Source organism: Glycine max, chromosome 19 (assembly GCF_000004515.6).
Source record: "Glycine max cultivar Williams 82 chromosome 19, Glycine_max_v4.0, whole genome shotgun sequence".
NCBI classification, from domain to species: domain Eukaryota; kingdom Viridiplantae; phylum Streptophyta; class Magnoliopsida; order Fabales; family Fabaceae; genus Glycine; species Glycine max.
The window spans coordinates 35,019,148-35,030,740 of record NC_038255.2 but is presented as its reverse complement, the minus strand read 5'-3'; the positions used below and the strand labels follow the sequence as shown (position 1 = coordinate 35,030,740).

Below are 11,593 nucleotides of genomic sequence, written 5' to 3'. Positions count from 1 at the left end.
GAGGTATGCCATTTTCTTTTTAAACATTCGTTCCAGAAAATTGTCCATAGGAATGAGAAAACATGGAAATAGTGTACCCCATTGCCCAGAGACTCTTCGCTATGCGAAGGTATGGGGGAGGGATGTTGTACGCAGCCTTACCCTTGCATATGCAAAGAGGCTGTTTCCGGATTCGAACCCATGACCAACAAGTCACCAAGGCACAACTTTACCGCTGCACCAGGGCTCGCCCTCCTTTTGTTTACTTAAATAGACTCTTATTAAAACACAAAAATTAGATAAAAGGAATTAGTAAGCTTTCAAATGTACACAATTTTCAACTAAAAATGATAGAGGTAGCATACAATAGCTCAAACTTTTCTTCTCTATATGATGATCCAATTCATAAGATAGTTCTTTCAGGACCATGTTTGCCCTGCAGATATAAACAATAAACCCATTTTTCCTGCTTGTTCTACCTTGAAAAAATAATTAATTCAAGTATATAGCCTAAAGAATTAAAGATATACATAACTAGTTCAATTACCTCATAATCCACATTCCACAGGTATGAGTAGCCAAATAATAATCACTTCTGCACTTGTTGGATGTCATGAACTCCAGATGAAATTCTGTGAGCATTGGCATAACCTTTATGATGTCCAAAGTGGAAGCGATGTCACTTCAACTGGAAGTAAAATTGTAGATGGCCAGATACTAGACAACAAGCATAAAAACGACAATAATAAATTTTGACATACATAAAAAATGAACCTGAAAAATTTAAGACCGTGCTACCAGCATACATAGACAAACTGAATCAAGGTGACAAAACATTTAATTACATTAAAAATTTGTAAATTATGAAAACTTGTAACATGTGGTTCCTCATTTCAAAGATATGAACTAACGAGTAATGTCAACTTATCTTTGCAATGTAAAAAAGGACACTTCCCCTAATAATCAGAACCATAGTGCGGAAAAGCAAAGACATCTATCTAAACGAGAAATTTCAAAAAAAATTTGGACCATTTCTCGATTTGTGCGTGTCATCCTTGCGCAGGGGCCATGCTAATCTTCTCTGTATCGTTCCAATTTTATCGGATGTCCCCGAAGGGACAATCCATGTGGTGGCACATTTCATTATAAACAAGAATACCGTGTTAGGTCTGGGCAATGTGGGACTCAGTTGGAAAACTCGCTGAAGGAGTAATGTTGAGTATATGCAGCTTCCACCGAAAGCAAACAAGAAGCATCGTCTCTCAATATGAACGGTGTACATTGTTGTCAAATTTGGCTAGAGAAAGATTCAATTATTTTAACATATTTTTCTGCACACAAGAATCGGTGTAGTAAGTAGTATCATCATGACTCTGCTCTGCATACTGCAGCCTAGTTTTGATTTGACATTTTACCATTTATTTTGTTCTATTATTAGTATCGATTATTATATTTTATTCCATACATTTTTCTGATTTTTCATAAGGAACTGAAATACTTCTGGCACATATGAAATAAATATCTCTCTGTAAATTAACTGAACCGATAATATTTCCTATTGATTTTTTTAAAAAAAAAGTTGTTATATCTTACTTTTTATAATGTTTTGTAGAAAACAAAAGCAAAAAAAAAAGTGTACAATAAAATAGATTATGATATAAAAATATTATATAAATAAAATAATTCTTAAATTTTATGCTTGACATGATTACGTATGCCATTTAGCCACGTTGAAATTTCAAAGAACACTCAACTATAAGTCAGAAGCTACTAAAATTTGAGTATAAATAAGTTTTAATTATAAACTAAGGCAAATTTTCCCATTGGAGATCTTTTTACAAACTATTTTCTAAAATGAGGTTGTTTGTAAAGATTTTTTAATGAGGGGCTGTTTTGTACGAGAGTGCATGCATGGAAGAAGAAAATCGCCAGCCCTATTGGCGGGTTTGGGCTGGCGTCAACACGTGGCATGGGACTAGCCAGTCAAACTGGCGATTTGCAGGTAGCAGGGCTCCTCAGCTATTTCAGGGTTGCAGCTCAGCTTTTTCAGGGTTGCAGCAAGGTGGCAGCAGGAGCAGCAGTTGAATCGCAGGCTCCACTAGCGATTTGATGGAGGAAGAAATCGCAGACACCCTTGGCGATTTGAAATGGAAAATTAGAGATGTAAACCGTAGGATGTTTTTAGGAAAAAATATTCAAGCAAGATGGATAAAATGATTGAATGTCTTAGGTGTTATTTATGATAAAAATGTATTACTCAAGTTTAAAGAAAAAAATATTAAAAATAAACTAGCTGGATTAGCTTTCTTGGTGGATAAAATATTAGATGAGTGAATAATAAAATTTATTTCAGACTCAAAATAATTATTTCAACTAAATAAAAATGATCCCACAAAAATTAATAAATAAAAATGATGCAACAAAAGAGTTAGAAGACTTACAAATATTTATAGAAGTATCAACATACAAGCATTGATAGACTCAAGTATGTATTTTAGAGGCATAAACCATGAAGCATACAGGAAAGCATATTCCAGACTCAATAATTATTTCAAATAAATAAAAACGATCCCATATAAATTAATAAATAAAAATAATAGAGAAATTAATGATTGAGAGAAATTTAAAAACACTTACAACACTCACAAATTTTGGTACCAACACAACCATTTAGAGACTCACAAATTTTTAAAATTTTTAGAGCCACGAACACAAAACATTCAGAGACTCAGCAATTCTTTTTACCGGCACAAAGTATGAAGGATAAAGCATCACATGAATTTGCTTTTTAAAGGCACAACAAAGATAATTCAAATAAATAAAAAGGATATCACATAAATTAATAAATAAATTAATACAACATAAGAGAGAAATTACTGGAGAGAAATTTAAAAATACAACACTTGGACATATAATTCTTTACAGGCACCAAAAGCATTCACACAGGTTCACAATTTTTAGGCACAAAGCATCCCACGAATTTCATTTGCAAGGCACACAGCAACACATATCACCAACGTAAGTGGCGATTTATGCTCCACAACTCGCCAGCATATCGCCAACGTAAGTGGCGATTTATGCTCCACAACTCGCCAGCCATGATGGCGACACCAGCATAGCCCGTGACGCCTGCGTCCTTTTGCGCCAAATCGCCAGAGGGACTGACGGATCCCCTTCCACCTGCATTTTTCACGTACAAAACAGCCCCCCATTGGAAAATCTTTACAAACAACCCCATTCTGAAAAATAGTTTGTAAAAAGATCCCCAATGGGAAAATTTGCCTATAAACTAACTTATAAACTATTAAATGACTTACCGCACTCTTATAATCATGACTTTATTAACCAGTACACATGCCAATTTGAAGCAAAAGTTTGTTGGGGCTTATCTCGGTGTTTTACTATTGATATCTACATAATTCCTCATAATCCAAATTCCTTCTCGACATTTATGATAGATCATTGGTTAAAAAGAATATAAAAAAAAAATCAGTTTTTAGACGGTTGGTTGTTTTGTAACACAAACAGTATGATTATGGGAATTATACATGATACGCAATGTTCCTACTTAAAAGTAGAATGCACATAACACTAGTGGTATAGAGAGTAAAGATTTTTGTCATGGCAAATCCATCTAAATAAGTTTCTCGCCCTAACACACCAACTACGTTTAATTCAAGCATAAAGGTAAGTTAGCAAGAACAATTCAGCTTGATTCACCATTGATTTCCTCCGGGACAAACTCCCAATACTCCATGTCACTAGCATTCAGCCAGAGAGAGCTGCAGCAACTTCCACGGGTGCAAAGGCTAATTAATTACATAATACAACATATCAAGCAAAGCAAAGCTCACTCCCATAACACCAAACAAATTATTCTCAGAAGCAGAATGCCTTAAAAACACTTACAAACACCTTGCAAATGCCTACAACCCCCATATTGCACATAATTTTGCTGTAGAAATACCACATGAACAGTGTAATATTTTTTCACCATAACCATAAAATCAAATCTTCAAAGTCCCTTTGACCATGCTGTTTGAAGCATAATGGCTATACATGACGGTTCTCGTGTGCCAAACTACTACTGCTGCCACCTCCACCGACACGGTTTGGTTCCCCCACCCTGGCTGCCAAAGCCAGAACTTCAGGGGACATTTCCCAGCTTCCACTCTTTCTTCCCCAGCTAGATCGCCTAGGATGCATTCCAGCACGGTCCGAGTCATCTACTGTTGTCCTAATTTCTGGAGACAATTCACCATCCTTTATAGTCACACGTTCATTGTTTATTTGAGCTTCAGTATCATCAATCCCAGCACCCATGTCCCACACTGTTTTCCTGCCCATCTCTATGTCCTCCCCAGCTTTTCTCATATTTTGGTTCATAAAGCCTCCACCCACTGATCGAGTAGGTAATGCTGGTTCTCTTGGCACCATTGCCCTAAAATTGTTCTTTGAAAGGGGAATGCTGATGCAGAATATCTCTTTGAAATTATTCAACACTCCTTCATTATATGGGTTGGCTCGCCGATCATATCGGTATCTGAAGTTTTCATATGTAGTCTGCAAGAATAATGGAGCAAATATGAAGCCATATACATCTGAACAGCTAGAGCATGCGGATTAAAAAGAACTGTGCTTACCTGATTGGTACTTATCAAATACAAATGGAAGGCAGTGAGGCCACCTACAAACCACATTGATATAAAGGTGTAAATTATCAACACTATGGAGGCTGGAGTTTTTATCATTGCCTTCCAAATTGTTGTCTCCTCTGATGCCATAATTCTTACAATGTAGACCCAGCAAAATGCAAAAACATATATACATAGTAGCGTAGTTGAGAAGACAAACATGAAGAAGAACCGATAATTACGCTGCATAAAAAATTATCCAAGCAATTAGGATGCATAATGCATATTCAAGGATGGCACATAGCAAATGATAGATGAAAAGTAAACAGAATTTTCCTCCATTAATTCAGTTCCACTTAAAACTTATCTGAATTTTCCTCCATTAATAGAAGTAGATTTCTGTTACAAAGAGTATTCTTTTAGGTTCATGGAGGCAACACAACAGGGGTAGCATTTCCCCATTCTAATATTAATAAATTACACATCACTTGTTACCATTCCCAACAGGTTCTGAACCAAAGAATATGAAAATTAACCTAAATTCCCTATAAAGCATTCATATTCTCAGTTTATGAAGCACAAAATTATGGAGAATGTGATTTGAAGAGAAATTTTCCATGAAATAAATTCAACTTATAGGACAGTAAGTATACTGATAAGTTTGTAGCCAAGAGAGTTAGAATAAGTTAGGAGAATGGAGTTTGAGAGAGTAATAGTTAGGGAGGAGTTGCCTATAAATAAGTAGGGTTGATAACGAGGGTAAGTCTTTGGATTTGGGAACTCTATGGAAGAACCTGGTCTCTTGAATACCTGGAGTGTAACACTGTTTTCTATCAATAAAAAGATCATTCTGATCTATAATTTGATCCAGTTTCTATCATATACACCCATTGAGGTAACACTTCACAGCTAGATTGTATTATGCATTACCAACTACTATAAAGTAAAATTACACTTGAACTATAAGAAAGCTGGATCGAATTTGACAAGTTTATAGAACATGATAGTTTTCTCAGCACAAATCATGTATAAAATGCAATAATTACAGCAATTTCAACAAGTTCAAAGCTGACTCAAAACCATCTCTGTCACACTTAATGGGATTAAGATACTCTTCCCCCAAATTCACACAAAAAGAAAAAAGAATAAAATAACACTTGGGAGATATAAGATCCAACTTACCAGCCCAATACACTGCCCAACCCAAGGACAGTGATGATCAAACCGTTCCACACAGTTATTACAGATTGAGCAGTGCGAGCATCGAGGAGGCCTGTAGAGCATGCAAGTATCACAATACTTGACCTTAACAGGGATGCCATTGACCTCAACCTCCTTAAAGCGAGGCAACCGCAATTGAGGAGTCTGACCAGCACCAACATCTAGATTACTATCCAAACCTTCTGGCTCTGGAGGATGTGCATTGCGTGGAATTATGCCTGGATCTCGGCCAGATGTTAACAAAAGAAGAACTAAGACCTGAAAAGATTGTAGCATCAGCATAGGGTTGGAAAGAATATCTTTTGGGTGCATAGCATGGTAAATTGGTGATATGCTTCTATCTCATGACAAAATCACCAAACAATAATTAAGCAATAAACAAAAAAGTTGATAACTGGACTGGAAACAAAGCATATCATTTTGGCAACTAGTATACTAAACACAAATATAAGGAACTAAGAACTAGGTGTAGCCGAGAGGCATATCAAAATTCACCTTTCAAAATAAATTCTTTGCCCGTACAAATACAATTTTCAACTAACAAAAAGCACATTCCAAACTATTTTTAGTCCTTCAAATTCTATATTTCATTATAGCCTCCAGAATAATCGAGTTTGATATGTTCCTATTTTAGCAATTATATCTCATAGAGTGAGGGTTGCGTTGCCCCCCACTTGTACACTCTATTTTGGCACTATCTTTAGTCGATGTAAGACTTGAGACTTCCACAATGCACCCCCTCATGCCCAACACTATTGAGCTTGGTGCATGGATAATAGAGTGGGTGGCATTGATGGATCTAGGAGGATAGGTCCTAATCAGTTCATCAATGGCAGATGGTGGAACATGGCGGAAGGCCGAAATTCCGCCATATAAACACGCCATTGTGCCTTATGGCGGGCATCCCTTCACAAATTGCATATGGCAGTTGGCAAAAAAACTGCCACGCCATTCCGCCATGGCCGCTATTTAACAACACTGGTCCTAATACCATCTTAAAATATGGGTTTGAGCCTAACTAAACCCCAAAAGCTATATGATGAGGGTTTTCCCACACATATAAACTCTATTTTGGCACTATATTTAGTCGATGTGGGACTTGAGACTTTCACAATGCACCCCCTCGTGCCCAACACTATTGGGCTTGGTGCATGGATAAATAGGGTAGGTAGCCCATAATTTATTAAGGATTAATTTGTTCCCATAGCCTCACTTTGTTGTTGCATGGAACTCTTCCAGAAAGTTTCCCTAAGTTTCCCTCACAATAGCTATGCGGCAGAGAGACAGCAGAAGTCTTTAACAAGATTATTATTAATTTATTATTACTTTTTTTCACTACATTGTTTAAGGGGGAGGATATCCTTTCCTCACCTAATAAATTATCATCTTCCATCTGAAAGAAGGACCACGATCCATGATATTTGGCTTAACCATGGACCCAACTTGCTCATTAGGATCAGGATTGTATTAGTTGCACCAGTTAGGAAGTATCAGTTCTGCAATGGCTATGGCTAGTTTTGTTTGGGCAATTGTTCCAATGAAGATATGAAGATGTTAAAAAGGGCATCATTCCATATTGTATTTCATTAACAAGTCAACCAAATCAGTTCACTTCAATCAAGTGTGAGGTTGAATATAGAGGAATGCTTCTTATCATTCTAATCATGGAATATTACCAACACAGTTGAACATACAGAGAAAAAAAAATAAACCTTGTATACGAGAGAAAAAGACTCACATAAACTGTGAACACAACAGCAACAGCCATTATGGATATCCCCCAGTGGTCAGAAAATGCATCCATCAGTTTTCTGGCAACAAAGACACAGAAAACTGCAACAGGAGCAACAATAAGAATAATTGTCAGCGCCAGTGATCTCACATCTGGTCCAAATATGAACCTTCCTTGAAGAAAAAATTTCTGCAAGAAAATGATAAAAGCAATGAATAAGCACCCTCATAGTCATAAATGGATAGAAACTGTACCATATTTCAAATAACAATGCAATTAACATTTTTCTATTTTTTTATAAAGCATAACAAATAAATTACAAAATGAAAGTTGAACAGTAAGTACATCAAGACTCAACACCTCACAGGTCATAAGGAAGCATGGGAGAAAAGAAGGTCCATCATACAAGGCAGAGGCTCAAAGGCTAGTAACAATCAATTTGGAGATACCACCAGAAAATTGCTGCATCAATAATTTCTTTAGAACTTACATCTATTCTTTATGCTTGCCTAAGATTAGAGAGGAAAGAGCACAGTAGTTTAAAGAGTATAATGTTTTGATTCATTTTAATTTTGCTTACTGCTTATGTATATAATAGCATCATCCAATATAAGATATTATTACATCAAATACTATGCCACAGACTTAAGCATGTAAAAATCAGTAATTTAAATTCATTTTGATCGAAAATATAACACATACTCAGCATCTTAAAATTTCAGTGCTTGTGATTTTCCCCATCATAATTTTAGCCTTCTAGGAAGAAAAGAAAATATGAGAAGCAACTAAAACTAGGTAGTAGGTAAGCTATATATGTACTGGATCCGGATCATCTGCAGTTCAAAAAGCACTGCAGATAGTGCAGTTAAAGACCTAGCAGCATGTAGGCTGGATTTTCTGTACCCCATGTTTTGTTTTAATATTTTTTGTAAAAAAATATTTATAACACTAAAGATTTTCAACAGTTTTTAAAAATGTAAAAAACTTTGATCCCTTCCCATTTTGTCCAAAGCAAATAAAGCAGATAAAAAGTAACACCAAAGTCCAATCAATACCCGGTTCTAACATTGTACTGGAAACAAATCAGCTTAAACCTAACACATCAATCAAATGAAGAAGACCAATTGATGTTGTTGTGGTTTCTGGATTACCATCACCGGTCATTTCACTAAAACCGCTTCAGAACCTAAAAGTAATGCATCCACACAAATCCATCCATTTTCTTTTCAACAACGCTTCTCAAAGTCAGCACATAACCCTATATCACCTAGAACCCCTTCCCATATAGTAACACTCCGAACACAAAAACCCAATACCAGTACAAATCAAATCCACACAACACAAACACACAAAGAAAAGACCACAATAACCACCAATAATAGAAAAGCTACCAAAAATTGAGACGCATAAAGAGTACTTGCAAAAAGGGGAAATTTTCTGACAGCAAAACTGTGTCACACCCAATAAACAAATTCCACAAGCAACTTCCTTTTCTTTAAGGGGAAAAAAAGTGAAAACAAACAAAACTTGATATAGTTACTTGGGTGTTTTTTTATGCTGTTCTTCAATCAAAATCAGAGTTTTCACCATCCTAATCTAATCTACTATATTGACCTATAACAAACTTTAATTACGAAACTCAAATTTTGATTAAGAAAACAGCACCAAGAGTACTTAAGGTACTACATCTAAGTTTTGTAGAAACAAATAACCAAAAACAAAAGTGAGAACATTAAACTCACATTGCTACCCTTCCAAGCTTGGTAGACCCGCAAATCACCGGATCCTGACCCTGGCTCGGAGCGCTGCGGCGGAGGCACCACGTACATGTTGCCGAGACACGAGTTATCAGAAAATCTTTCTCAGTTGCAGTGGTTTCAGAAATTGAGGTCCCGAAAAGGGGGAAAAAGCGAAGAAGAAAAGGCGAAACCTTGAAGGGTCTCTAAGGTCGGAAATCGAGGGCCATGGGCGAATTCGGAGACCCTTTTGGGCAAAGTTTCCGGCGAGCTCAACGGGTCGGGTCTGGTCGGCGACAAGGCATGAGGGGGTGGGTTGGGGAGCACAAGGAGGAGGTGCTGCAGTGCAATGCAATGCAAGCAAGGGTTTTCTTTTTTTCTTTTCTTTTTTGTTTTTCTTCTTTTATCTCTCTCTGCTCCGGTGACTGTTGTGTTGCTGTGATGTGTGTGTGAGCTGGTTTTTGGTTAGCAATAGCAAGGGATTCTACCCTTTCGGACAATTACTGTCACTGTATTTATGTATGTATATGAAAGGACCGGAAAGGTTAATAACATACGAGCAGGATTCATATCTATTAAAAAAAGATTTTTTTTTTTTTACTTAAATACTTTTTTATCACCCTATTATACCACTTTTTGTTTCGGCTTTTATAAAATTATTTTAAAGACTTGAAAATACATTTTATTCATTTTTGTTTCATATCTGTAATGTAGTACTATTTTTTATATATATAAAATTATTTTTTTAAATAGTTTTTATAAAAAATTATTTTTTATTTTGCTTCTTAGTATTTTGATAATATTCACTTTCCATTTTTACCCTTATAATCTAAATTAGTATTTTAGCATGTGCATTGTAAAAAAAACAATTATTTAATAATTAAAATTTATAATTTGTAATAAATAAATATTTCTTAATATAAAAATTATATCATAACTAAAATCATTAATAAATCATTTTTAACAAATTAATTATATTTTATATTTATGATAAATAATTTATATTTTAATATATTGTTATTTTCAATTATTACATTTTAAAAAATATATTTAAATTCAAGTTAGAACTAAAAATGTTTAAAATGATTGAAAAAAAAAGTTAAATCGTTCAATTGATGTTAACAATATGATTTATTATATGCATGCTTAAAGCATATTTAAATTTTAACGAAAAAATCTATATATATTTGAAATTAGTTTATGAAATTCAGTTACAATTTTTTTATATGTTTATTATATATATATATATATATATATATATATATATATATATATATATATATATATATATATATATATATATATGTCTATTTGCTGTTTCACTCTCCAATCTTTCTCACATTATTTATATATAGAGATTTGCTATTAGTCCTAATCATTTTTTTCTGTAAAAGGAATAACTCAAAATGAATAGAATATTATAGGAATTAAAATAAAAATGTATATATTATAAGAAATAAACTAAAATAAAAAGGGTTAAAATGTAGAAGATAATTTTTACAAGAATCATTTTTTAAAAAATATATTACAAGGATCAAAAGTATTTGTAAAACTCTTTTTATGTAAAATAATCTAATAATTAGTATTTGAATATTTATTAAAAAATTTAAAAAGTTTATTGATGTTTATTTACTATTATAAAAGTTTTATTTTTGTTGAAAAACTGGTCAAAATAGTTTTTTATTTTAATATGATTTTAGTTTTTAATTATTTTAAAAAGTTAAAATTAACACATGCAAAAGTTGATTTTTTAAAAATATGTTTTTATGAAATAAGTTTTAACAAGCCTATATTTTTTATCACCAAATAAGTGGATCAATTGATAACAAGATGTTTTAATTTTAATTAATGATTTTGAGTTTAAATTATGAGTATAAAAGAAAACACTCTAACTCATTCTAGTATTAGTTAAAAATTATAATGTACCACAAATTATATAAATTTTTATTTTTATTTAATAAAATTTTGCTGATGATTAGTATTTTTTTAATAAATTTTAACTAATAAAAAAATATTGCCATATGCTTTACAGCATCATGGAAAATGACGTGCCTCATTTTCGTTGGATGTTAATGTGATAGGGCGAATATGGTGTGGCATGAGACTCCTCCCTACTTTTCTAATTTCTAATAATGTAAAAGATAATGACCCATCTCTCATTTTATATGGCTGAGTGGCTTTGAGGGGTATTTGTAAATTTAAATTGGTTATAAATTCAGTTAAAAAAAAGAATAATTCAGGGAAGAAATCATTTTATGCATGAGACCAAAAATATCATTTTATTTATTCTA

At 33.7% G+C, this 11,593-nt stretch overlaps 1 protein-coding gene and 1 non-coding gene across 4 annotated transcripts; both read right to left on the bottom strand.

The window, feature by feature from the left end:
- Positions 1-996: 996 nt before the first annotated feature.
- On the bottom strand, positions 997-1,099 carry LOC113000501 (U6 spliceosomal RNA). The gene has a single exon (XR_003265837.1). It is a non-coding gene; the product is annotated as a U6 spliceosomal RNA (small nuclear RNA).
- A 2,388-nt stretch (positions 1,100-3,487) lies between these two features.
- On the bottom strand, positions 3,488-9,816 carry LOC100810894 (probable protein S-acyltransferase 7). Of its 3 annotated transcripts, XM_014771941.3 has the most exons (6): positions 9,497-9,806; positions 9,309-9,371; positions 7,573-7,755; positions 5,796-6,092; positions 4,623-4,856; positions 3,488-4,542 (listed from the first exon to the last, which is right to left on the bottom strand). In XM_014771941.3, exons 3-6 carry the CDS (start codon positions 7,636-7,638, stop codon positions 4,033-4,035), a joined length of 1,107 nt encoding a protein of 368 aa, XP_014627427.1. In that variant the 5' UTR covers positions 7,639-7,755; positions 9,309-9,371; positions 9,497-9,806; the 3' UTR covers positions 3,488-4,032. The 3 variants fall into 3 exon arrangements, with proteins under 3 accessions (XP_014627427.1, XP_003553969.1, XP_040868401.1); XM_003553921.5 differs by having other exon boundaries at positions 9,309-9,816; XM_041012467.1 differs by lacking the exons at positions 9,309-9,371; positions 9,497-9,806 and adding an exon at positions 8,622-8,767.
- Positions 9,817-11,593: the final 1,777 nt, after the last annotated feature.

Excerpts from the sequence above, each read along its gene's own strand:
- LOC100810894 (XM_003553921.5), bottom strand. The coding sequence starts at position 9,395 with ATGTACGTGGTGCCTCCGCCGCAGCGCTCCGAGCCAGGGTCAGGATCC. Across the intron at positions 7,756-9,308 it reads AAGCTTGGAAGGGTAGCAAT|AAATTTTTTCTTCAAGGAAG; the intron begins GTGAGTTTAATG and ends ATTTTCTTGCAG. Across the intron at positions 6,093-7,572 it reads CTGTTGTGTTCACAGTTTAT|GTCTTAGTTCTTCTTTTGTT; the intron begins GTGAGTCTTTTT and ends CAATCTTTTCAG.